Source organism: Amblyomma mixtum, chromosome 2 (assembly GCF_055824585.1).
Source record: "Amblyomma mixtum isolate Tamu chromosome 2, ASM5582458v1, whole genome shotgun sequence".
NCBI lineage: Eukaryota > Metazoa > Arthropoda > Arachnida > Ixodida > Ixodidae > Amblyomma > Amblyomma mixtum.
In genome coordinates, this window is record NC_143013.1 from 318,134,282 (window position 1) to 318,162,150 (window position 27,869).

Sequence of the window (27,869 nt, forward strand, 5' to 3'; positions counted from 1 at the left end):
TTCACATTTTATTTAATGTTTTCAAGACGCCTTACGGATACGTCGGTAAACTTTTAAGGAAGCCCGTATGCGTATACTGCCCACTTCTTTAAGTCTTGCTAAATCGCCCATTGACTTTATTTAGTTGGCACTAGCTGCTGAGAATTAGTAGGATGAACAAGACGGTATGTGATGTATAGCTTGAAGGCTCCAGTTGTCTATTAGCAGGCGAAATCACGTATTGATCTATTTTATTTCTATTCACATTTTTTTTTCACTCCACATTAGAGTGCAGAGCTGGGAGAAAGGTTCATTACCACAGCTGTTCTCTTCAGCCCTTTTTTATGAATTTGGCGTACCACAAAAAAATTCGCAGGATGGTTACCACTGTGCAACGTGCGATTCAACTACAGCTGTTAAGGTATTCATATCAAGAAATTCGGGCAACGAACATGAGAGACAGCTCATACTTGTATAGTTCTAGAAAGGTCTTTTTGGTCTTCGCCACGTACTTGCTCTCCTCTCCAGTCCGCCGCTGTACGCGCGCGGCGCCACCGATGCCCCTCTCCTCGGGGAACGAATTTCGCAGCAGCTGCTCCAGATGGATTGTGCTACTTTCCTCCGTCCTCACCGTTCTCTTCCTCCTCTTTCCATGGTAACCGTCCTCCGGATGGTTACGCATTCCTACGCTCCGGCACTTATAATTTAAAGACGGCTGTGTCCTCGACAGAGGTCTCGTGCTTCGGACATCCGGCGGGGGAGTTCGAGGACGTTCATTCACCTGCGGAGAGACTGCAGGAAACTCCTTTCCCGCGGAGGCAACGCACAGAAGACTTGCCGCAGTGGTCAAGGTGACACATCATTGTTTGATGACTCTGGCTTCCCCTTCCCATCGACCTAACTGCGAGAGAGTAAGAGAGCCCAGCACCACCCCCTACCGTGGGTGGTACCACCAGTGTCTGCATCTGCCCACCTGATTGTTCATCGTTCTCCGAACTTTATTCCCCAGTCAGGGATCTGGGGAATACGAACCCTATTTAACGGGATGTTATTTTGTGACCGGAGCACTCCCATCTCAACTGTAAATATGTAAAATAAACCTTCTGTGCAGTTTCCTCGATAACGCAGTTCGACTCCGTCCTTCGGAGCCGGGACCTGCGGGGCTGAACGAGTCAGTCATCTTCAGGACCCCTCCGTCTTCAACAAGGCGTTCTAGACTTTTTATAGACTTCATTGCCTTTCAATAGATATTTCCCTTGTCTATTCAAAGTCTATTGAGTGTGTATAGACAAATATGTACTCAAAGTGTATTACCATAACTCAATAGATTGTCTATTGACTGCCTATAGGAATTGCGTTGCATATAGGATTCCTCCTATATGCCCTCCTATAGACTGCCTAAAAAAAATTTTGTGCGCCGCACATTCCTCAATCCACGGTAACCGCCCTCCTCCTTCTCCCAGGGTAAGTGCCTTCAAGATGCTTCCCGTGGCAACCACCGTTCACTTGCGCCTCACGTTCTCGCCGTGCATTCCCTAACCAATGGTAACCACACTCGCCTTACGCTTTGCTGGGCTCTCAACATACTCTCCTCCTTCCACGGTAACTACCTCCAGTTACGCCTTCTTCCGCTTGCGCCATTTCTTCCTCCTTCCATACCAACCACTCTCCGAGTGGTTCCCATGGCAACGCACCCACCGGTTGCGCCGACCACGACGTGCTACTCCTACTACTATGACGACAATGACGCAAAGACCAGAAAAGGGCGCTTAACAGCTGTCGATGTGAAAAAAAAAATTATACATGTTTGCAATGTAGTAACACGCGCGACTTTCTGCACTCTTCTGCAAACATGCCGATACTTTATCAATTAAATCATTTTATTCTGATTTGAATGCAGGTAGGTTTGAGAATCATGCACTCATTTTCTTCGCATCTTTAAGAGTTTTCTGGAATATGCGGTGATTATAAATAGAGCCTTTTCAGAGTTCTGTGATCTTGATTCAGTCATCCCCTCGATGCCAACGAAGAACCACCCTTGCTTGATATTGGCGACCACCACCAAAACATGCCAGATTTAATAAAGGCACGCCAAGTGTATCAAATATATGCTGAAACCAAAACCTCAGCCACGCTGGAAGCAACCTCTGATCGAGGTAACTTCAGGATTTGTTTCAGCTTAGCTGCATTTTGTTTTTCATGCCCACTGGTCACCGTTCCGCTCGGTGACCGATGGTCCCGAAGCCCAGGTTTTATGCACCATGTTCATGGAGGCATTCACCGAAAGCTTGTGCTGTTTGCCGCTAGCAGAGTCATTGTCGTCGTCGTGAAATTTTCAACAGGTAGATTACGAGCGGCGTCACTAATTACTGTTGAGCTTTCCGGGTTACCGTCGGGGTTGGCCCAATCAGGAAATGTCCAAAGGCCAAATATGGGAAAACCCAAGGCGTGGATCATGGCCACTTCGACGAGTACGCATATGGTGTTGACGAAAAATCCAGGTTTCGCCTGCAACAAACGTGAAGGAAAAGTTGAGACAAGGATTATTTTGTAGAGGCGGTATGTATTTAAAATAAGTGTTCTGTAAGTACCCATCGTAATATTCAGTGAAATCAAACGGACACTGCTCCTTGTATCACAGACCATCGTGATGGCTTAGGCTGTTCAATCTCGAGGTCCCCTGCGTAACTTCAGAACCAATATAGCTGGAGCGTAACAAAACTGTTGCGTCACTCTAAAATTACCGAATAATTCCGAACTAACCAAATACAGTTGGGGTCATCTCGTACTGGTCATGACCTTTCTTAAAGGTCAGGGAAGTTGTGAAGCACGCCTCTGGAGTATGATTGAAACAGCGCAAGGCCGAAGGCCAAAGAAGTGGTATCTTCTTCAAATAAGTGGTCACTGCTCTCTTCTTTGGCCTTGCGCTGTTTCAATCATACCATGCAAAACCTACTCGCCCATCATTTCGTGCTTTCAAGCCTCTGGAGTATTCGACTAAGCTTAACAGTGATCATTGCGTACGCTTAATATCGCTTTATTGTGAGTGAAAGCACCTTGTCAGTAATAATTCTAACTTTCTGATAACAGTATAAACTGGCAATACAGTCGAGCCACTTATAAACCCCGCAGATGTAAATAACGCTTTGCTTATCACGAATAAGGGTGGTTCTACCGTAGCAACATGTACTGCGTTTCAGATAAAACGTACAACCGTCTACGCACCACTCAAAGTGAACAAGGAGATGCCTTAAACTTGCCACCGTAGTGGAGAACGTCCCCCCCCCCCCCCCCCCCCCCATCCCAACTCGTACTAAAAGATCATGGCGAATCCAAAAAAGAATAACAAAGACGGCATTCAAACTGCAGTTAACCGGGGGTGCGGTTGCAAGAGTGCGTTGTGCGCGCACGTGCGCGGCGCTAGTTTCGTCGCTGCGCCCTTACAACTTTGTGGAGGATCGCAGACCTATCATTTGTTGCCGCAAAAAGCTTCCGTCGCGATTGCTAATATCTGTACCTAACGCAGCTATTCGGCAGCGAGAGTCTCGGGGAGGCACACACGACCTCACTGGCGAACTTTCAAAGCACCGTGATAGGGTCAGCTTTTAAGGAACAGCCGGGCACAATGAACAGTGAAGACAGATAAACGGTACTTTTGCCTGTAGTTTGGTGTTTTGCGCTGTAAAATGGAGAGCACACTACAACTAACTTCTGACGCAACGAACTGAATCCACGCGACTATCAGATTCGTTGCAAGCGTTCATTATATTCATTCTGAAACTACCACTACACGCGCTTGCGCGCAATTGCAGCCCTAGGAAAGATTTCCGCGCATGCGCACTGAATCTGACAGCCCGTGCCATCTTTCGAGCGCGGACAGTACTTTTCTGGGTGTGCTTGCAACTGCGCAGCCCTAAAAGTGGTGTGGTTGGGAACTGCAGTGCCCTTCCCCTCACCATGTCGGAGATGCTGAGCTTGGCTGTGTCGTAGGCGATGGCGTTTGGCGGAGTGCCTGCGGGGATGATGAAGGAAAAGGAGCAGGCGACGGTCGCCGGCATCGCCAGGTACAGTGGGTGCAGCTTCAGGGCGACAGCCTGAAAACAACGGTCAATGCGAAATCAGCGGAAGGGACCACAATATTCATTACTAGAACAATGTATACCACGCATTTCAGGAAGCTTCCATGTCGTAGCTTCATCGAGCATGGATTTTCAGCTCTTTAGAAAAGAAATAACCTACAGGTGGTGTTTCTGTTCACGTTTAAAAAAAGGAAAGGCTTCTCGCATAAACTTCCTAAAACGTTCTATAGAATACCACCGAGGAGCAAAATGTGAAGAAAGGAAAACAGCTCAGCGCAAACACTTTGGACGGAGACGGAGAAACACACACCATAGCTCTGACTCGTGGCGCGTGCTCTTCTCTCTTTACTCAGTCTGTTCGGACTAGACAGTTTTCCTAGCGTGTCGACAACAAGCCCAGCGGGCTACAGTTTTGCTAAAGAATACTTTGATTGCAGGCCTAATGAAAATGAAGTAAACCTTCAACGTTTGCTTCGCCTATGTGGCTCACATAATAGCGGGCTGTAATGCTTGGAAAGGGTCAAATTTTCACGCAGAATACACGTTGTTGAGACTTTCCTATTCGAAAGCGCAGCTGTACACAGGGCTTTTCTTGTCAGGCTAGCCAAGGTTTAAAGTGTTCCGCTTATTTTAGGGAGGCGGAATATCCTTTGCTATCTTTCACGGTTCTGTATCTCACAGAAGAGGTATGTCTCTGTTTTATGGCACGCTATACTTCCTGAGAGGCGTAATAAAATGAGCCTCAAAGAGCACAGTTTGCAAATTTCCCGTAGTGTTTCGGATTTATTTTCTTTTTAGCGGACTGGACCAAATGCGCAGTCAGTCCATAGACACGATTTTAGCGCGATTTTTTCAGCTCGCGGAAGAAAATGCTGTGTGAAAACGGGCCTTTATAAGAATCACCCCAATAGTTGATTTCTTCTGACTCTGAGCATGCACATGTTCAACAGGATTCGTAACGCGATAGCTTTAAAGGCCCCCAGAAAATCCGGCGTTGGCTTTGTGAGCAAAAGTTCACGGGCGTGGCTCCGACAGGTGGTCCCCAGACAGCAACCTAGGAGGTACGTGGGCCACTTGGGTCACGTGACCTTGTGGCGTCATTGCAACCTGCCCACTGGGTAGTAAGCAAACTGCCTACTTTCGAAGGCGGCAGTTGAATTAATGATTGGTCGCTCGGGAAGAAAAATCTGGGCGCACAACGCCTCCGCAGGGAGTACGTGCCATCGCAGGGCATTGGCGCATCGCTTAACCGCTGCACCACTAAGCCAGGAGGGGTATAGGACTGTCAGATATATATGAATATAAAGTAGAGGATGACAGTTTGCATATATGGGAATTAACCCATTAACTTATCGCGTCATACCCTTACGGCGGATCTTAAGTGTTCCTTCCAACTTTTTGCATGTCTGCCTTGACTAAAATTTGTTCAGTCTGAGGTGATTCCTCAGTTATAAAAGCTGAGTGCACTCCTAAGTGTTCAAGCCAACTGCCAGCAATGTTTCATTGCTGCTCCAGAAGAATGTACCACTTTTTTCAGAATATTGGTTCCTGTTGCGCAGCCCACCATGTATAGCACCATCTCATATGAATTGGTGTCAGTTCGCCAGGCCGAGCTTCTCATATCCCGGTTTCACGTCACTCAAGCCGAGATATGCAGCAGATTTTTTCGGCGCGATCTTGCACCAAACAGCCATGATTATGTTTCACCATGCCGTATCCTCACCATGTCGCACACGACGGGCAGAACGATGGAGCTCACGGCGGTGTTGCTCGTGATCTCGGTGAACATTGAGGCGGCGAAGCAGAACAGGAAAGCGGTCACCGCCGGCGGCAGCACCTCCAAGCCCTTCATGTTCTCCACCAGCATCGACGAAAGCCCAGATTGCTGTGCATCGGAAGGGTCAGAATGTTGAATGCTCGACTATACGTGATCTAGGCGTGATAGCTAAGCTGGCTTTGATTCTTTACATACTAGCATTAATATACACCAACAATCCAGTAAAAATAAAAAAACAAACGGTCAGGACTGCACCAGTTTCGCCCAGTCCCACCCACGTCACTTGGGCACAACCACTGAGAAGACTCGCCCAGATTCTCCACTCAACTTTAGCGGGATAGCGGCGGCTAAGAACGCGCAGTGAGTCTTCGGCCTGATCGGTGGCGAGTAGGCATTTTTTAAAGCTATCCGTAAATTATAGGGTCCACGCAGAGCTTTTGAACTTGACCGGAGTGGTCAAAAAGAAAAACCTCTACAGATCTTTTGCGTTGAAATAAGTCCACGAAAATCACTTCAGGGCTGCTTTATTCACCATAGTTGTTTTTTTAAACGGAAGGAACAAATGGTTCGCGTGATTCGGTGTACATGAGTAAATTACTTTACGAATATAGGAAAGACGTTTTAATTTGTCGGTCAGTGAAAAATTAACCATAAAATGACGTTAAAAAATTTCAGTCATGTCGTGCGGCGTTCTTGTCTTGATACGTCATTTCTAACTTCCACTTAGTGTTGTGAGGCGACGTCTTCCAGGCTGAAGATGTCGCCTCCTTAAAAGCGTTCACCAGAGAGGTGAAACATGCGGTTATCTATTTTTTGATGGCTGAGGCTGACAACCCCGCTGCTATTCATCGAAAGACCAAGACAGTATGGGGCTACCTATCTGTCTCTCCAGCAGGTTTAGAAGGGGCATAAAAACTTGGAAAGTGGAGTTCAGCCCTGGCTGACAAAACAAGTTCCGGAAGCCCACGCATGACGACTACCGAGTACGTCATTCCTTCTGTAATTCTAAACGACGAAGCAAGAAACGGTGGCATCCGTTGTCGAGATAATCTAAGTTTTGAACAGTACTGTCGGCTGGAAAAGTTAAATTGATACTGTTCCGCGTCGGTAGGTGGCAAGTCGTGGAGCACTGTATGGCCCCAAGACTCGCTTTGAACAGTGCTATCTGTAGTGACCTGGTCTGACCGTACTGTGACATAACAAAATGGTTTGGTTTGGTTTATGGGGTTTAACTTCCCGAAGGGGCATAAAAACTTGGAAAGTGGAGTTCAGCCCTGGCTGACAAAACAAGTTCCGGAAGCCCACGCATGACGACTACCGAGTACGTCATTCCTTCTGTGGAAGCCACGATCCAAAACAACCGTCGGTTGTCTATCGACGAGGTGGCGTACGGACTTAGGATTAGCCATAGCACGGCGCATCACATAATCCGGGGCCACCAGTACTTACGTCAAGTTTTCAGCTAGCACTGAAACAACTGACTCCAAATTCAAGAAACGGAATATGGACGCGTGTAAGGCGCTGCTACGGCGTTTAAAAGCTGGTTTAGCGCACCGTCACACGAGACTAATGCTGGACACATTATTTTCAACCGCGAACTAAACGACGAAGCAAGAAACGGTGGCATCCGTTGTCGAGATAATCTAAGTTTTGAACAGTACTGTCGGCTGGAAAAGTTAAATTGATACTGTTCCGCGTCGGTAGGTGGCAAGTCGTGGAGCACTGTATGGCCCCAAGACTCGCTTTGAACAGTGATATCTGTAGTGACCTAGTCTGACCGTACTGTGGCATGATAAAATGGTTTGGTTTGGTTTATGCGGTTTAACTTCCCGAAGCGACTAAGGCTATGAGAGACGCCGTAGTGAAGGGCTCCGGAAATTTCGACCACCTGGGGTTCTTTAACGTGCACTGACATGGCACAGTACACGGGCTTCTAGAATTTCTCCTCCAAAGAAATTCAACCGCCGCGGTTGGGATCGAACAGCGTCTTTCGGGTCAGCAGCCGAGCACCATAACCACTGAGCCACCGCGGCGGCGTGGCATGATAAAATGGCGATGATTCCTTCTAAAGTCGCGCCGGCCTTTTACGGTAGTGCGGTGTTCAATTCCCGAACATAATGCGTATTAATTTATCGGCAGCTGTTGTACCGACTAGAAAATTTTCGCTGTCTACGTTTGTGTCCTAGAGTTACGAGTTGACATGAATGCGTCCTGGCATACTCATGAATTCTACGATATGCACGAATCATTAGCAGAATGCACTGCCAATGTGGGAATGTTTCTTTGTTTTCCTAGCTCGTTCTGCACTGCACCAATTTCCACGCATGCACAATCTGATGGCCTGCACAAAAGCGCCCAAACGCCCCCTTCTGCAATTAGCAGTTCATTTAGACGCCCGTTGTGAGCGTTTGGCGCCAGCGTTATGTACACCGCGGTCGCGTACCACTGGCGGCAAAAAGCGGAGCATTCAGTGCTTAGAGTGCAGTTCAACCTAAATGGGGACATGCTGATCTTGAAACCTCAGATTGAAAAGCTGAAGGGCTGATCAACCTTGCACGCTTCGGCGAGAGTCATGCCTCCTCCGACGAGAATCATGACGCCCCAGCGCACCCGCTCCACCGCCTCCGGCCACGTGAGCAGCGGCGCCGACTGCCACGGGTTGTGGGGGTCTCTGGGTATCACGAACAGCACCAGGGTTGCCAGGGCCACTGGGACGCTGTTCTTCACCAGGCTGCGACCATATGTGGAACGGGGAACGGGCTGGATCAGGCTACATCAGGCTAAGAAAACAAAAGTCACACTAGGAGACCTCGAAATCAGCTACTTACTTGTTGTTCTGCGGAAAGAGAACTGTATGTATTCTAAAAAAAACATATTTAGCATTCAACCAATAACTGTTTACATAAGCGTAAACGCGTTGCTCCTACGGTCATTTGTAAGTATTACTCTTTTTTCATAGCTCGCGGGCAGTCCCCATACATGCCGCGATGCCGCGATAGGTATACTGGAAAGTTTAATCTTTCTAGTTGAATATTGCAGATTGAGCTTTGGAAGCAAAGATTACCCGAGTAGACGCAGTTAACCTTATCTAATTTTCGAATTGCCACCGTGCATACAAGTCAGCTGATCTTTGGAGTGGCTGCCGTGTTCCGCGACGAAGTCAAGAGTACTAGGTTCATACTGGTGAACAGCGCAAAAAGGGCGGGACAACAACAAGACAAGCGCTGACTATCAACTGAGTTTATTGAAGGATGGAAGGGTATATATACAAAAACATAACACAAAGAAGTAAGAAGATAGTGTGAAAATGGCCGTGAAAATCAAAAGTTATGTCACATGTGAAGTGATGTAAGCCAATTCCTTGTTGCTAAGTGCCACGGAAGGACTGCTGATGCATTCGTCACCTTGCCTGTGGATAAACTCAGTTGATAGTCAGCGCTTGTCTTGTTGTTGTCCCGCCTTTTTTGCGCTGCTCACCAGTATGAATGCATACCAACTCGCCCAGATCTCAGCCTTATTAAGAGTACTAGGGCTACTCGACGATCGGCATCCATAGCAAGCAACGAAGCAAGGAGATGCGGACGAGGAAGACAGACACAAGAAGTTTCCGGTGCCACAATGTAAGCGTCTTCTTTGTCTGTGTTCTCTTGCGATGGTCCAAGTAATATTCGTCCCGCAAGGTCGAAAGCTGAAGAATGTACTGGTAGCCTCGAGAAGTACTCATGACACGTTCTCTGTGGTTTCCAGACGCGGGTGCTATCTTCTGCATGTGCGGTACTGACAGAGTGTTCTCTCATCCGAGAGCTATGCACGCAGCTGGTTAAACCGCCCTAGTTTCAGACTGGTTGTTTAACACTGTGGTGTCTCTCAGGAAGAACTGGGGACTGTGACTGAAAAAAAAAAATGTGTAAATTGGGTGCCGACTGTGCGCACGGTACGCCTATATTTCCTCGGCATGTTCGATTCCCCGTTCCCAAATGAGGAAAACGTATGCTGCCCTTCTTAGGCACGTAATACACCGCCAAGCTTCTCCAGCTATCAGATGGTTGTCGTAGTCACGAGGAAGATCAGCATAAGTAACTTACTTTCCATGAGGCAGAGCGTCCGCCCAACCTGGAAATATTTGAGGCTTCATGGCGAACCAGAGGAGGATCATTACCGCCATCAGCACGCTCACGCAAACCTCCGCAAAGCTGTAAAGATCCAAGGGATAAAAAAAGATCACATCTTACGGCCATCACAAAACATCGCAAAGAAAAAAATGCGTCCCACGAACAGATCGGTCGTATTGATGCGACACTCTAAAGAATCTAATCTATTCATTAAAGTCAGCATTGCAACAATTTCATTATGCTGCTTCCTGTGAGTCCAAAATGCACAAAACTGGGACAGCGCCTATACTGGGCGCAAGAGATGGAACATTCCGTTCCACCTCATTTGACTACTGGAATCCTTCTGTATTCCACGACTGTACGGAAGTGAAATTTGCCTGACATTAAACGAAACTCGCGCGAGGGTCGCGCTATTTATGATTCTACGATACTAACTGCCCTTTTCCTATGTGTCGTTAGAACTAAACTTGCGCATGCTTTCCGCCGTGGGTGCTCTCTGGCAGCAGGGGAGATGGGGCTAGCAAACCTGCTTCCGCGCATTGGATATTGCACCTTCCTCATGACATGTCATACGTGTTGTTTTCTTAAGAGAAAAAATTGTAAATTGGAAATTGCGGGATCTAGCTTCTCGAAACGACATATGGGCTATGAGCGACGCGGTAGCGGAGGTCTGTGGATTAATTTAGACCACCTGGCCCGGGATTCTTTAACGTACTAGAATAAGACAAGCTGTCGGGCTAGTTGCTGTTGCATCATATTTGTCAACAGCGCTTAGAGACACGGACGGAACACAAAACACGACGACACATGCGGTTAACTAGCTTTGAGTGAGCGGAGTGCCCTGCCGTTGCATGCACAGCGCACGGGGCGCTTTGCATTTCTCCTCCATCGAAATGCGGCTGCCATGGACGGGATCGAAACCACGACCTGAGGATTAGGAGATGAACGCCAAAGCCACTGAGCCACTGCAGCGGGTAGAAAGAGAAGCAACTAAAAAAATGAAAATGACTTGAGCTCTACATTGTTTCCGTTTGTACCCCAGTTCACACGCTCACATTAGAACAAACTTGAGAGGTGTTATTTATTTTTAAGGCTGTTTTTTTCACGTTGAGTCGAAAACGATGCTTCTGTTCCCATTGAAAACAGGTGTGGAATATATTTCTTAAAATTTTATCAGTCTAGCAGAGCGGCGGGTAAGGTGGGCTTTCTTTCGCTTGTTTCTTTTCTTCTTCTTTTCAGACCTACTTGCCATTATTTATAGCTCGCCATAGAATCCGCGGATTCTTTTGTGCCTCTTCTTGCGTTATGTATTACAGAATTAATTATTTAAACACAAAAAGCCGTGACTTTTCCTGAGAAATACGTTCAGAAAGTCAATAGTAATTTTCCGTGTTTTATGAATCATTTGGGAATAAAATGCTTCCATTGATTTCTTTCACATATTCATTTTGCTGGTTGCCGCTTCCTTGAAGCGTTTAGACAGCAGTACACTCTCGAAGGACTTACTTCTAGGCGCTTGGCCGCAGATTTGGAAAGCAGTCCAAGTAATGCGCAGACGTTTCCATATTTCTTGAGCGACACGGGCCACGACTCGCGGTTTCGATGCCATCAAGTGTGTGGGCGCATATTCTCATCTCTCTTCTCACCACATTGTCACCCATGACTACCCCCTTTTCTTCTCCTCTTCGGCTTCCCCAGTGCAGATTAGCAGGCCCGATATCCATCTTTCCAGCCGACCTGTTTGCCCCTAATTCATTGAACTTGTCTCTATCTCTCTCTATCTTTGTCTTCATTTCGCTGTATTAATGCTTCTATGATGACTGCCATGGAATGTAGGCGAGTTGGCGCTGGTATCACCTGTCCTTTCTTAGATAGCAAATGCGACCATTGCATTTGTTCTAAACAATGCTTAAACCTACGGCATGCGTAACACAGTGTTTTGTTGTGCAGAGTATACCGAGCACAGAGTTCCGTGCAGAGCCTACACCTAATCGGGTAATGAACGAGGTATATAAAAACGTCATACGTGCCTGATCTTTCCCAGTTCTTTGTAGCGCCAGGTGATTTCTTCTCGAACCTTTTCCTCTGTTGATGACTCTGGCTCACTTGACCTGTTCCAATCAAAGAGCACAAAAAGAATCCTCAAACCCCTGAACTCAAAGCTTGAAACAAGGTAGACTTAGATGAAAGGTAGCAAGGTAGATGAACGGCAGCCCAACTTGGTGACTTCGACAGTCGTCAGGGACTAGAGAGCAATGCTAAAATGATCTGATATCAAGAAAGAAACAGTCCATGATGCTAAAAAACCTTCAAAATTCTGATCATTTTCGCGATAAATTCGGCTTAATATACTATATCAGATAGCAGAGCACATTTTAGTGCAGAAATTGGAAAACGGTCAATGTTACGCTACAGCTCAATTTTCTTTACTGCTAATGGAAAAAGACAACGAACCTGATATCTTAAGCACCAAACCTGCACCGACCATGAAGTCACTGAATTTCGGTCATGAAATACTGTGCCAGCAGAGTCTGCCGACTCGGTTGGCACAGCCCAGTGGTCTTCTATTGGCTAGCCATCGTCACAAAAGTCGAAAGACCGAGCAGTTTAAAATTAATTCATGCTTGTATTCATCTCCATATCGTTCGGGTACTTCTCTAAGCATTATGTAACTGTTCTTTATTACTAAAATTGACATCATACCTAAATCAGTTACTGATACTACTTCAGCATACCGAATGGTGAAGCTGAGGATCAGCAAGTCCTGAGGTTCGAATCGCTCTGCTTAACTTCATCACCTCATTTTGTTATATAAACTATACCGTGAAAACTGGTTCCGTAATAGTGACGTGCCTCAGCCCTCTACCTTCTTATTTAGCGATTAACTAGACAGATAGTCCTCAGTGTCAATGGGCCCTCAGGTATGAGACTGAAGTCGCAGAGGTCCCGTCCGTTCTCAGTTCGCTTCCCTCATTCCTTTTCACACAGTAGCTGTTCACTGCAAGGCTGCAGAACCTTTCTTTCTTTGTTTATTTCAGTTTATTTCAGAGAAAATGGAGCAGGAGCTAAAGACTCGTGGTCTAACAAAGTCTTCAGCCCCAGGTAGTAAAGTTTGGCCCGCAGTGCACAATCCTCACATACATAGCCGAAACATTTTACACCTGAACACAAATGCCAGCAGTGCAGAAAAGACGCGTAAGGCAGTGTTCTAATGTGCGATAAAAAGCAAGAATGCTGAAGAGTGACTGCAAAGATCGGTAATTAGATGGTTACACTTGGTGATTTCAGTTGTTTAAGCGGTGTGCTAACTAGGAATTTGATTTGAAGCCTGAAAAATACTGAAACTGATACCTAAGTGCCCACTAAAGAAACACTGCTGAGAACTGCTGTGTTACAAACGTCCGAAAGAAAATAAATTGGTAGAGAAAGCTGCCGAGCAAGATAATTAAAACACTCACATGGCATCCCTTGCATTCCACTGCATGTACGCCCAGCTGAACAGAAGGCATAGAAGCATTGTTGGGGTATTGTACAGAAGCCACGTGACAAAAGTGATCTCCGTTGAGCCTGGAAAAATGCTAAATTTTTGGGCACCAGATCCGTGAGCATATGGGCGGCAGTGAAAACGGGAGATCCGAATGTCAAGTTTGGCTTATGCGCACTTACTCATCAAAGATGCCTTTCAGGACGACGTTAGGTGCAGTACCAATGAGTGTCCCCGTACCGCCGATACTGGTTGAATATGCCACACCGAGCACCATCGTAGCACGGAGAAGCCTGGTGCGTCGGTCGTCACATCTGTCATTTGAGGAACAGCTGAAATGATCGAAGAGAGCAAGCAAAATTGCGAACATCGCAGAGGCTGCACATCCTTACGAATGATCAGCATCGATAGTCTTCCATACGAGGTACATCGTTAATAGCGAATCGGAGAAAATTCAACACGCTTCGCGGATGTAATTGTATGGCGCTGCAGTTTCGAATTTCGGGCTGTACACAGATGCAGTAGTAAGGGTGTAATTACTCACTGACGTCCACCCAAGCGCAGCCAAACGGCTACCAGCACAGAAGCAGTGTTGTTAGAAATCTACAGCTAATGGTTAAATCAGGTAGACTCATAATTTACGCTTTATATACACGCATCTTTGCTATTTAGCAGATTTCATTGTACCGTAGCATTAAATTTGAATTACCTGCGGCCACTCTCGGTCTTACAGGTAATGATACTAGGTTGCTCCTCTAGGAATGTTCCGTGGATCTCTCGCTCAGGGTGTCCTTAACGCTGTCGCGTTAAAACAGGCCGGCAATTGCATTAAAACCCTCAGCGTTCACTTCCTAATTCCTTTTTCAGCTCCACCAACACACTGCATTCCTGAAGCGTGTGGAGGTACTCAGCCGTTTAAGTGCCTAGCGTACAACCGGATTGTCGCTAAACAGTCCAGTCGCAAATCTTGCTGCCTAGGAACAAATTAAAAGTACGATACAGCGAAAGCTATTTATGGGACGTTTTCCGCGAAGCACACGCAGAGCCGCGTCGGACTAGCATAGGCATTTAATGATGCCGTCCGCCAGGGATTGCGCGAGCGGCACGCAGTAGAGGCGCCACCTTGCGCTGTGGGCTGCCGCGTCGGAGACGGCGAAGCCCGGTTGGAGATTGCGCGTAAGTGAGGTAGGGTGGAAGGATGAATAAGCGCTGAGATAAACAATGTACTTAACCATAGCGTAAACATGGCGCGGAGGTTGCAGTAAAGACAGATGACAAGGAGGAGGTTCGCAGAAGCGAGGAGGGCAACTAGCCTTCTCGCCGTCGCGCTTGCAAAGCGAAGAATGCGGTGGAGAGGGGAGAGTTAGTGTGACTAGCTTATGCGGCAGCGCTCTGTGCTCCAATGAGCGTGAACGCAGGTATCTACGTCATACCGAAGTCATATCATTAAAAGAATGACGTTTCCATTGGCGCGAGTAAAGGCGTTGATGTATGCCGCTCGAACTAACTGAAGGTTTCAGTTCGTGACAGTGTAGTGACGTGACCACACCGATATAACGAGCGATGTGAGGCATCGTAGATAGCCAAGAGCGCTCTGCGTACCAAGCTTTCGCTGAGTTTAAAGTTTCACGTTGTGGTTGCGTAAACACTGTGTATTTTTTTTCTCTCGATCAAGCAATGTGTCCGGAGACTTTTATTTGAGCAACAGCTGTACCTTAACGCGTCACTTGGCGACGCTAATGGAATTGCTTTTTCCGCATCCTGCACAAGCCTTTTTTCCTCGGAACCTGGAAGAAGAAAGCCCGAAATAATTGTGCACACTCAGTAACCTCCATCTATTCATTGGTTTGTTTAAAGCAGGAAGCAAATACAGATAAAGGAATAAAAATCTTACTTGATTCGCAATTTCACAGCCTGGTCGCAAACATTATTATGCTTCCCCTGACCCACGTACACTTCCCAAAGCGTTCTTAAAGGATAGTGCTTAACTGGTTTCAGTTCTTCAAGTGGAGCAAAAACTACTGTTCGATTTCGTTCAAAGATTTCTGTTTGAGATTTATAGTCAAAGGAGCCTTATTAAAAAGATAGGGGAGTGAAAAGCTGGGCTTAGAAGGTGTGCCTAACGAGCATTTTAGTTTGAGTTACCACCTCTGTTCATTGTTAACAAATGTTCATAGTTCATATTATGGCTGTCACAAGAAAGTTTTCACGAATTCACTAGCACTCACACTAAAATTTTTAAAGTTGCATACGCGGAAAGAGGGAACGAGAAAGAATAGGAGTAATAGCCTGACCTTCTATAAGATATATGGGAGCGTACGTTGTTGGGCTAGTCGGTCAATCATGGTAAATAAAAGGGGGTATATAGGAAAACATATATAGGAAACATATATAGGAAAATGTTGCCGTTCCTTCTTCGACGAATACTGTTATTAATTTTACAGCTTAAGACGCGGGGTCCGAAAACGCAATTAAGGTAAAGAGGGAACGTTAGGACCTCCGAGGAAGCACTTAATTGAGGGTAAAATTTTTCTCCTGCGTGAACGGTCCGTATCGGTGCCCGTGGCAGTGTTTTTAACACACTTGTGCCCTAGAACGCACTCGCTGCAGTCGAGCTGTCTCTTATCTGGTCAACGACGGCCATGGCGATGGGGGTCATGATCGACGCAGCGGCGATGTTGGGAATCCACATTGATAGAAACATCGTCACCAGCATGAATCCCAGCAGCAGTCTGAACGCAGGGGGGTCAGAAAAGCCAAAGAGATCATTTCATAAGGTCCCATTGCGATAACAGTCAACCGCGTACTTTTGGCTCGGCCGTTTCCTACTGGCCTTTTCTGTACCCTATCTTTTATTTCATCGCCGACTACTAAACAAATGTCCTCTGCAGCCTTCGACGCGCTCACAAAGGAATATCGAATGTTACTTCTGCTCATGCAGGAACGAAGACTCCTCATTGTCTTTATTCTACGGCGGATTTGTGGTGCATTGTACACTTATTCAAAATAGGTACGTTGCTGTAATTTTAAACGTGCTCCTAAACCTTGCGACTAGTTTTTAAATTTTGCAGGTTGTTTGGAAGGTCATTTTCTTGAATATTCAAACCTTTCTGCTGGCATTCATGCAGAACAGCATTTATGTGTGAAATTAGCAATGAATCTGAAGTTGGCCTGCGGATGATAAAGCAAGGAGAGAACTCACCTTCGGTTGCTAGTTCCAATTGCAAGCAGAGACTTGAGCGCTATTCTTTTATGTAGGTTGCTTGTCTCTACGGCTGCTGCCAAAATCATAGCACACATCATAAGTATGCCAATGTCCTGCAAAAACAAAAACGCTCCGCTTTATAATCACGACGCGGAAGAAAAATGCATTTCCACATTGAATACCAAGACTTTCCTGCTTGTACGTCAGACACAGTAGAGTATTAACGACGAAGTAGGCATAGCTGTGCTGTTGGAAAGCTTCTTGTATTGGTTACCTTAATGACTAATGCAGAATTATTGGTATTTCTTTCGTAAACACATTTAAATAAAAGGATGAACTTACACAAAAAAGCCAAAAACGAAGTAAAGGTAAGAACGTCTCTAGAACAGAATTTTGGGATGTAAATTTTGAAAACGAAACTGACCGCATGCCTGTAGATACACCGAAATCACACAACACAGCAAGGAAAGTATCTGAATCGTAATTCTAACCTCCTTAATAAGCTTAAACTACTGCGCCAATTTGCTACAAAATAAATGCATACAGTTGTCCACACAGCGGTGTGAAGCGCTCGAGCGGCGCACCGGGGAGTACGACTGGCTCGAAACAAGACCTCATCGTGCGTGGATATTCGCATGGATTGTGTTTAGCTATTAATATGTTTAAATGCCATATTTGGCCCGCCAGCCCCCGGTGATTGTCATAAACGCACAACAAAGCGTGCCGCTCTAGGCAGGTGTTCGGACGACTGTACGCAGTTACACAGATTTATTGAGGTTACGAATTGAACAGATAGAACGGGCAGCTTACGTTGAAATAAAACGATGAGACCTGCGTAGATGATAGGATTCCAAGGAGAGGAAAAAGCACGACAGGCATGAGCGACGTGATGGGAAGTGGGATCACTTCGGCTGACCAGTAGAATGCCATCCAAGTGATAACGTAGGCACACCATCCCGCCTTGAAGGCAGAGATGCAAAGAAAAACTTAGTTATACTTGAAGTTATGCCGCTTAAAGGCAGCGAACTGGTTACCAAAATGAGCGAAACCGCAGAATACGAGGGTAAAGAAGGAATATTTCGGAGGCTTTATTGAGCGGTCAGACAACGGTGTGCTCACTGTACGGTAATAAAGCATTTTGCCAATTCATTATCTTCAATTCATTATCTTAATAGCCGTGTCGGCAGTTAAAGAGACTTCTGGCAGGATGTACGCTTGGCGTAAAATTCCACTGCATCTAACATGGCGCATCTCCAAGAGAGATGAAAGAGGTTAGATATTAATGCTCCGGTTCTGTCATTCACCAGGTAGTGCAGCCACAAAGTGACGAGACGTTTTCATACTAGGATTAGTTCTCGTTTCCATCTATTCTTTGAATATCCACTGCGTTATTCAGCCCCTAACGTCTGCATTAATAAGCATGTGCTAGATTTAACTTGAACACTCCATGTCCAACTTTCTCGGACAAAAATTTTGAATATTGGAAAACGGTAAGCTACTGGTATATAAATATTGAAGGTGTCATTTTGTGCTTTAAATTTTATAGTGTAATTTCGTCGATTCCTCTACATGTGTAACTGACTCCATTACCAAAATGTGCATTGCGTTTATCCGGGAGGAAACTGAATACGGCTAAATGATCGCTTATATCACAACTGAGTACACCAGAGAAAGGTTCCAAAGACATCTGGCTTGTGATACAAAACTCTAATAATGTGGCTGTCTGAGTGGTCAGTCTAGTATACTGAGTTATATGGTTACAACAGGCAGAGGAAGAAACAATATTAAGGGGAAAGCCTTTAATGGCTCATACTCGCGGCCGTGACTCTGTCCGTCTGTCACATCTGAAGTGAAAGTCATAACTAGTCATTTTAGTAACAAGTCATGACTAACTAGTCATTAACAAGAAAAAAAATCCTAAAATCTTGTGCAAGGCGAGAATCGAACCACCATCCTTCCGTTTCATAAAACGTTGCGGGAAAGGATTTTGCCTCATCGCACTTTAGATCACCAAAGTGCCCCGTCGAAATTTTTTGTTGAATTCACGTGTGTTACACTCGTCGCAGAGTAAAGTAATGTTCACGTCACCCATGACAACAAACCGAAGTTTTCTTTAATGAAGGTATTCAACCAAGTTCTAATAAATGAAATTATTGCGACTAGTTCACTGCGGGGATCTATATACGCGCATGACAGCAACTATAACATTTGTTAAAGCCGCTGACAAAGATTTCTACAACAGGGATTAAGAACGAAAATTCGTCTTATGAAGCATGCACATAAGTCTGACATAAAATGCGAGACCACTGCCACGTCCATGGTGTTTCGTTATGCCATTATATTTGTAACTGTTAATATGAGCATATTCTTAAATGTAGATAAACTGTAATAGTTGATTTATATGTAATTATATCCTTAATTACATCAATATCTGTGATTTTTTTTTAATTCAGGGACTGCTTGAGCAATTCCTGAGCTGAATTGTGAACTCCCTGCTATATAAAATATGCAATCTAAAATCATTGATCACAGTAAATTATTTCAGGTTTCTGATTCTGATTTCCCAATGGTTTTTGGGTTCCTTCTTTAAAAACCGTAAGCAGTGATCGCCTTCAGCATCCCAAAACACTATACAAGAACGCGCACAATTCTCTCCGACAGACGCCGACTATAAATATCTGCAAACAGCCACAACAAACAAGTGCGCATTCACCGAAGCAACACAGCAAAGCAAGGAATTATTTCTTATGTGAACCGCAAAGTGCGAAAGCTGTTCTTCTAACTTGGCGACATGCCGTTGTGGATGGCTCCGGATTAATTCTTGCCACATAGGGTTCTGTACGGGCTATCAAGATCTGAGCAAAGGTGTGCTTGTGAATTTCGCCTCTATAAAGAAGCGTTGATAGACTACGCGAGAACTTTTTAGAACATCAAAACAGCAATATTGGCCACTACTACAGCTGAAGCATAGGGATTACGAAGCTAATACGTCTTTTCAGTGCGACACCACTTTATCCGCTATCCCCGAGTTTCAGCGGTGTGCGTTTGTGTGAAGTATCTGTGTAGCAAGTGTAACTGGCTCACTGGGTCAATGGACTCCTCAATTGCGCTGTGAGGAGGTGCTGGCGTTCACCTAGAAATTGAGGCAGTTATGCGCTATTTGTTTTCTCAAAACCAGCAAAACATTGATTCCGTTGATTTGGAGGAAAGGAAAGGCGAATAATTAGATCCCTGGGCTAATAGACACCTCAATAGCGGTTAGAGGTACATGGCGGTTGTTTCCACCTGCAGAAAACCGTGATTTTGTACAATATTTCGTGCTTATCAATGCTAAACCGCCAGCCATTTTTTGTCGGGCTTAATTTCGCATATGATTCCAATTTACTGAGCAGCGAAGGGCATTGCTGCCCGAAGAACTGAAAGAGAGCAGAGATAGGTAAACAGCGAAAGTCGATCTTAAGGAACAACGGGCGCTCCCTGCTAAGAAACATGCTAACCCCTAAAACCCACAGTTAGTTAGCGTGCATTAGTAATTGGTTTTTGAAGAAAGCAAATGGCGCAGTATCTGTCTCGCATATCTCGTCGGACACCTGAACCGCGCCTTAAGGAAGGGGTTAACGTGGGAGAGAAAGAAGAAAGAGGTCTACGCGTAAAATAAATGAAACCTACAGCGAGATGAACTCATTTTCTTTCCCTTAGTGTGGTGGCACTAAGGCATGCTGCAGTTCGCTTGAGCTAAGCGCGGCCAAGTTGTTAAACCTTCCCGCTCATTAGAACGGCGCATGATTATATTATAATTTCTCTGTGAAAAAAAAAAGATTCTGTTTCCAATATGATTATTGAACCGAAAACCATGCCTTTCCAACCGGAAACCATTCAATCACAGCAGGAATGACATCTGTCCAGCTGGGTTATTAATGCGAAAGCATTCGTTGGCGATGCTGGCGCCAGAAGTGTCCGCAGATTGCGTCGCCGCAAGTTGGTCCCCTGTGACGTCATCGGTCATATGACGTCATGAGTCATGTTAGTCATGAGACATTAGAATATAATGAAGAAAATTAGAGTCTAGGTGGGAATCGAACCCGAGCCGCCGGCGTGCGAGATGACGTGACAGGACAACACGTAAAATACGTACAGTGATGGCGCCACACCCGATCTGAATCGCAATCGTTGCCACGTGCAGACAGGAGAAAGGAGGAATGATTGAAACAGACGCACGGCGCAACTCCGCGTCCACCGAAACAATGTTGGTTTGAGCAACATACATCAAAAGGGTTGCTGTTGTTGCGACTGTAGGAAGGATTAAAGGAAGAGTGCACGGGCACGTGGCACGGGCCTGCGCATTGGCTTGGGCTGAGTCACAATCGCTGCCACGTGCAGAGAGGGGGTAGTTAAAAGATGTGCGAGGAAGTATTAAAAGGTGCAAACAAAATCCCAGCGATGTCACCACTGGTTGACCTCAATGTGGTGGCATTATTCCCGAATACCTTCATCAAAATTTTGAGCGGTTTGTCATACAGCATTCCGGGTGGTGTTATAGCATTTCTTCGTGCATATAGCTTACATATTTTAGTCAAGTTGGAGGCTAGCTTGCGACATGGGTTCGGACCAATGACATGTGCACCTTCAGTTTCATGCTTTTGAGACTACATTTTCATTTAAGGTGCAGTTGATGTGTCCACCGAGATGTCGAGATGTGAAGTTGGAGGCTGACGGAGGTTTGGACCTATGACACTAGCAAGGCGCGGTTGAGGTGCCCTCCAAAATGCCGATACTTGAAAGCTCCTGTGCCCTTTCCTTTCCTCAGGACTCATGCTTTCGCATTCCTCCACGTAAGCAGACTTAAAGGCCCACAAAATATTTGAACCGAAAATCGTGCCCAGCTGGAAAATATACACTTCCAGTTAGCGCCAGCGGGAAAATTTCTAGGTTGGTCAAAAGGTACAGGATTGGTCAAAAATTCCCAGGACACAGGGCCCCACCGCGGTGGCTCAGTGGTTACGGCGCTCGGCTGCTGACCCGAAAGACACGGGTTCGATCCCGGATGCGGCGGCTGCATTTCGATGGAGGCGAAATTCTAGAGGCCCGTGTACTGTGCGATGTCAGTGCACGTTAAAGAACCCCAGGTGGTTGAAATTTCCGAAGCCCTTCACTACGGCGTCTCTCATAGCCTGAGTCGCTTTGGGATGTTAAACCCCAATAAACCAAACCAAACCCAGGCCACAGGGTCTGCTTTCGAGCGCTATAGTCGGGCACTTACGACACTCCCTGAGCCAAATTTTCTATAAAGCATAGGAGAAGTACCATTCTCACCTCTGTGAACCTTGATAACTCTAATGGCAGAATATGCCGCTGGAAAGCAGACCTTGTGGCCTGGGAATTTTTGACGAACCCTGTACGTAAGAAGCCCCCACTGTCTTCCGCCAGCAGTTCGATATTTCATGACACTTCTGAGCAGTGGAGAGAAAAAGCTTTGCTGTACATACCTTTCCACTGATAGAAAAGGCTACTGGTAGAGAAAGCAACGGAACAGCAAATATGTAAATGAGCCTCCAGCGAATCTGGACTGCTTTGATGAGATGCATCATGCCTGAGCAAGCGGGTCTCTGGAAAGGGGTGAGAGAAGCTAGAATTAACGTCTTTACTGATGTTTCTTGCCAGTTGTGTTTCGCAACGTTGACGACAAACACACAAAATGAAAAAGTTAACTTCGTTCTTTTTCCTAAGTGCAAGTTGTCATATTTTCAAACAGATTGTGCACTTATGTCTACAACTTCTGTCTAATCTAGTTAACTTCCTCCTTTTTCCTGTCTGCCAGCTATTGTCAGATTTTCAAAGAGATTGTGCGCTTATGTCTATAACTGTTATCCGCGGAAGTTTATGTAGCAAGGCTCCAGTTCCGGCGGTCATCTAATTTACTTCTCCCTTGATGGCACATAAGTTTGTCGGTAACTCAAATACAAACATTAAAGCTCAAAGGCTGCAGCTGTGATGTGTATATCTACGTAAATCATTGTATGCGTTGAAGAACTGTTTTGCAAGCAAAAGAAGTAATTGATACGTGCATATAATAATTTCAGAATGATCTGTTAAAAATGCGCGCATTGCTGCCACAACAGCGAGAAAGCTACTCTAATACTTAGGATGAATACGACGCTTCTTCAATATTTAATGAATGCGGTGGCATTGAGCCCTGCCAGATGCAGATTGCACTACAGCGACGACGTCTAAAATGCCAAGGGGGGCGGGGCCTTAACGTACACTTCTCTGCAGCACCACCTCACCGCAATGTCATAGGTGAGCATAACCGGGCATTACGCGAGGCAGAACTTTATCAGGATTCAGTCACATCTAAAGAATATTCAGATAATTCGTGTATTGAAACGACTGATCTCGCCGTCAGCCTTTTGCCTCAGCTCCTCTTTCCATGGAAAGAAATAAATTGAATTGAATTGAATTGAATTGAAAATAGATTTCCAACGGTGCTCTTTCGCGAGTCCGAGTTTTTTGTATATTTGAAGCTTTTGAAGACATGACTTCAATCAAATACAATTACTGAAGTCGAAAGACTGTCTGAGAATGATACGCAGACGGTAAACTGTATCGTATAGGTTGGAAAATTTGTCTGAAGGAACGTAACATCTAAGCACTCAGTCGTAAGCACTTCCTTTCTCACTTCCGCAAGTTCAGTCGAAATTCACTTCTTCAAGTTATTTTTTCTGGAGCTATACTTTTGACTCTAGGTGCAAATTTTCAGTCATTTAATTACTTTCGGGCGGAGGCGTATTGAATAAATAATGGGTGGAGGGATGAATTAATTGCCCTGCCCTCCAAGCGTTAAATATTCCGTGAAAAACATTACGCTCAATCCCCCTCCTGTTTTCTCTTTTTAGCAAAAACAAAAATCCTAGCAATACATGGCACAAATAGTACCGCGCCTGCTGTCGAGCAATGCAAGGTGAACTAAGGGTAAAAACGGAAGCTTTAAAAAACCTAACAAATATTGCCACGTTGACTCGCAAACATTCCGTCATTTTTCATTGCATCCTGCCTATTGAGCTCATCATTCGGTTGAAAGCAGCACCGAAGTGTTGAGAATGGCACACTCACCAGCGCTGATTCAGGTGAAGGGACTTCCCCGCTGCGCTGACCTGCGACACTGCTAGGAAAACATTGCTTTCATCGCTCACGTGACCAGCTGCGACCTCTTCCTCAGTCAAGTCTTCTTATCGTTCAGTTATAGCCCACTTGACATAGCCGGTGGCAGATAGGCGACGGCTGTGCGGCTGAAACGGAGTTCTAGAAGCAGCCACGTGCAGCGAATAGAAAGAAAAATAAGCCAGTGAGGTGGAAACAAGCAAAAAATAAGCACTGCCAAAGATACGTCTTGAGTCAATACGTCAAAGTTGTAAGCTCTGAAAACAATAGCTCGCTGAAATCTCCTGCCAGGTATCGCAAAGCGTCCGGGTATGAAATTTTCCTCGAAAGGCTCACTCATTCACGAAGACGCCAAAAGAAAGGACATTGTTGAACAGTAATTAGCCGGTGTCGACTGCTAATTGGGAGCAGAAGCCTACAGTGCAGCCTAAACAGAGCCCCTTGACAGCGGTCGTGTTGTACTGAGATGTTCCCTTTTTTTCCTTTTGTCTTGTTTTTCCTTTTTGAACTGCTGTGCAATTTCAGTGGAAAATTTCATCAAACAAAAATCTCTTTCATAGAGATAGAATGACGACTATCTGATCAGCACCAACCAAAAACTGCCAGTGCTTTCGACACTATCAGCATGAAAATGGGATCGCAACAAGACCCGTCACTAAGATATGTCAGACCAACTCGCCCACCAGTTCATGTTGTACAACAAGACCCGGAAATATAGCTTTTTTAGAAAACGAGCGATATTTTACGGAATTAAAATGTCTCGCAGCCGTTTAGACTCACATGTGACCGTAGATGACGGAAAAGAAACTCCGAGCAGCGCAAATAGCGCAATCTTGCATCTTATCGCTTATCCTGGCCTTAGAATACGTGCTTTCAGTTCACAGATGTTGTGCTGGGAGTGACGTGATCCTGGGCTGGCTGATAGTACCAGGTGAAGTGTAAATGGCAGGAAGCGCCGCCTTGTAATCGGGAAAGGGAACATCTTGGACCCCTTACGCAGACTGCTGCCCAAAGGTCACAGGCGCCAACCTCCTCTGTCTGTACAACGCCAGATGCTGCAGCCCCTCCTCCCCCGAGCTTTCGTTCTTGTCGTTCCCATGTAATGGCGTTATAACAAGATGAGCTTGTCATTACATTTAAATAAACTCCCAACTAAACCCACGAGCACATCCCCGGGTCACATTATTTTCACGGCGCACATGCGTCACACGTCAAGATTGCCAGCGATGGCCACGTATGGAATTTCGTCTGGATGGCCGAACGGATCCGCTGGAGTAGCAGAACAACAACTCAGGCCATTCAGAATGAACAGTTTGGGAATTGGAGGAGGTGGGGTTCGAGGTACGTAGAAAACATTAAGACCACACATTCGTAGAGATAGCACAGAGAAGTGGGGATCATCTCTTGTTTATGCCAAGGAGAGAGTACATCGCCCTCTGGAAAGTGGCTGCAGCAATGAGCCACACCGCATGACAATGAAATGATTCATACAATCAGGCGAAATGAATGTCTTTTCTCAGTCCATGCCATCCGCAGCTATCTGCCAGTCGCCAGTGCTGAAATGGGTAGATGAATTCTCAACTATCGCAGTGAAAATATTCAACGTCTGTCTTGTCCCTTCGTGCGTTTGCTCTATAGAACCTCAAGGGAATATTGAAAGGTTTATTTCTGCAACGAGAAGAAGTAAAGAAAGAGCCTGACGTTTTTGACAAAAGGAGGTTTATGCCTCGACTCACAATCTGAACGCTAACTGGGTGAATAAATCTGGAATAAATGAGAATATTTAGCATATAAAAATACTCGTATCATAGGTTTTACCTTGTTCTCCTTGCCAATCGCGTGAAAATGAAAGTTAGTTAAGTGGATGTTCAAACTCCCCTGCAAAGTCTGAAACACGAAGACTCGTGTGACAAGTCAAAACCCTGCTCGTTCGTCTCCTTACTTCTCCCCCCCCCCCCCCTCCCCCTTTACGCTGCATCCGGTCTGCTCCACACTCCCCTAGGGATGCCACCGCTTCGAACGCGTTTCTACATTAGAGGGACACTGCGACAATCATTCTTTAGTGTAAAAATTTATTCTTTTGCTCTTTCTGGAAATGTGGGCGTTTGTGCGGCAGCAAAAAATGCATTTACGGCTGGAAAATTGCATTAACAAATCTTTCTGCTTGATCGATTCAAGGAAGCTCAGAAACTGCGCAAAAGGACGAGGGCATGGGATAAAGAAACGAATACGACACCTCGGGCACGGACTGCCACCTGTTTATTCAAGGATTCGAAAGCGCAGGCTATTATAAGGCGGGAACCGAAGCGCGCCACCATCTTTGTCACTCGCACATGCACAGATAAACGCAGGGGAGAGAAATCTACAAAATAACTGGTCAGGTCAGGTAATACTTGAGGTCAGGCGAATCAACAAGGAAAACTGAAATCCCGCCACGCAGCATTGAAATTTCAAAACAAGGACGCAAAGTTGGCAGATTGTCTCTTAGCAGATAACTGGAGCAGAAACAAAAAGTTACGGAATAAAAAGACGCGCTGTGGAAACCTAAATGGTAGAACGCAAAACAACAGTTAACAAGAGTAAAGACATAGGCGGGCGATGAAACGCCGGTACAAATTTAGGACGTTCTTATCGAAACAGACGCGCTGCCTTTGGTTCAAAATAAATGGCAGTGAAGCGTAGCCTCTGGTATCAGCACCGAAAAATCTATGTCGAAGTGTACATTTTACTTGCGAAATCGTCCGCTAATGGCGACACCTGCACTTTATCTTTGACCTTTCGTAGATTATAGAAGCTCCGCTTCCTCCGACAGGGGTCTCTTCGGGATTAGAACGCAGTGCCCTGTCGATACAGGGCCGCCTCAATTTGTTTTCTGTGTCCTTTTAATATGCAGCGTGTTCATCGTGACCCCACTGTGTTGTCTGCCTCTAGAGCTCAACATGGCGAACACATAGCTGAAACTAAACAGAGCTTTTCGGAAGCTATCTGGAAGAAACGAGGCGAAATAAACTTTACTGACTTGCCTTCTGGCTCAGGGACGACGCCTTGGTGATGTGGGACAGAAGGGAGACGGTCTTATTGCGAGGAAGACACAAACAAGGTCAAAGCCAAAAACGTGTCAGCCACGCAGCTCGTGAAGGCTAATTGCTTGGCAGTCGCAGGGCAGCGACGTAGCTAAAGGCAACTGCTCGTGCACACTTTTACGAGGGTCCCAGATACGGCAGCTTGGCAAATGGGAGAATGGACCGTCTGACTGCGGCACCGGCCTTGCTTCAGACCCTGCTTGATGCATCTGGTGCAGCGCGAAATTCTAGTGAATAGTGCTTGAGTTAGCTCTTCAAAAGCCGCACCTTTTGCACGGTCGGTCGCGGTGCAAGTTTGTTATGCTTACGGAGCTCTCTTACGGAGCTCTCCGCGTAGCGAACCATTGCACATCTGTGTGCCCAATTCCCACTTCTTGGCCTTAAATATGTGCCGTGATATAAACATTATGACTACACAAAACGCAAGAACTGTCTGGCTTTTCGACCTCTGCCTGTGCGGGAAAGGGAACAAGGTAGAGGTAGTGAAAGAGAGCAGAGCAGAGACTCCACGTTTACTTCGTCTTTTATGGCTCACGTCTACATGGGAATCATTGTTTCTTTTTTTTTTCCTACGGTAAAGACGAAGGAGGGAGATATCTGTAACTAGATACTATACCGACCGAAGCACCGTACACAGCAGAGAAAGTCGCTCATATCGCTCTCGCGGTGAAACAGTACGCACGCTACGCGAACATAAGTCGTGTGCTCTTGCAAGCACGCTGCGCAAAATGCGTTTCTACGTGATGAAAGCCCACTTCCATATCTTAGGCACATATTGCGTTCTCTTACACTGAGGTACGTCGCTTTGTCATGCTGAGGCAACAAATCTGCGAATGCACGCAGAGCTCGCGTTCCTTACAAAAATAAAAACTGAAATTGTCTTGACCTCGTTAATCAAATGTTTAGAGGAATCCCCCAAGGTGGAGTAGATTTGTAAAAAGGGAGTAATTACTCATTGACATCCACCCAAGCGCAGCCATACGGCTACAAAG

At 45.8% G+C, this 27,869-nt stretch overlaps 1 protein-coding gene across 4 annotated transcripts; it reads right to left on the reverse strand.

The window, feature by feature from the left end:
• LOC149365122 (Na(+)/dicarboxylate cotransporter 3-like) lies at positions 1-27,856 on the reverse strand. 4 transcript variants are annotated; one of them, XM_089575198.1, is made up of 15 exons: positions 26,814-27,856; positions 23,747-23,935; positions 22,123-22,242; positions 17,447-17,596; positions 16,634-16,749; positions 16,033-16,163; positions 15,146-15,218; positions 13,614-13,763; positions 13,406-13,525; positions 11,978-12,058; positions 9,921-10,028; positions 8,386-8,566; positions 5,782-5,943; positions 3,936-4,073; positions 10-2,487 (listed from the first exon to the last, which is right to left on the reverse strand). In XM_089575198.1, the coding sequence occupies exons 3-15, from the start codon at positions 22,222-22,224 to the stop codon at positions 2,257-2,259; spliced, it is 1,743 nt and encodes a 580-aa protein (XP_089431324.1). In that variant the 5' UTR covers positions 22,225-22,242; positions 23,747-23,935; positions 26,814-27,856; the 3' UTR covers positions 10-2,256. The 4 variants fall into 4 exon arrangements, with proteins under 4 accessions (XP_089431326.1, XP_089431325.1, XP_089431324.1 ...); XM_089575197.1 differs by lacking the exon at positions 26,814-27,856 and adding an exon at positions 24,575-25,737; XM_089575200.1 differs by lacking the exons at positions 5,782-5,943; positions 26,814-27,856 and having other exon boundaries at positions 1-2,487; positions 23,747-25,738.
• Positions 27,857-27,869: the final 13 nt, after the last annotated feature.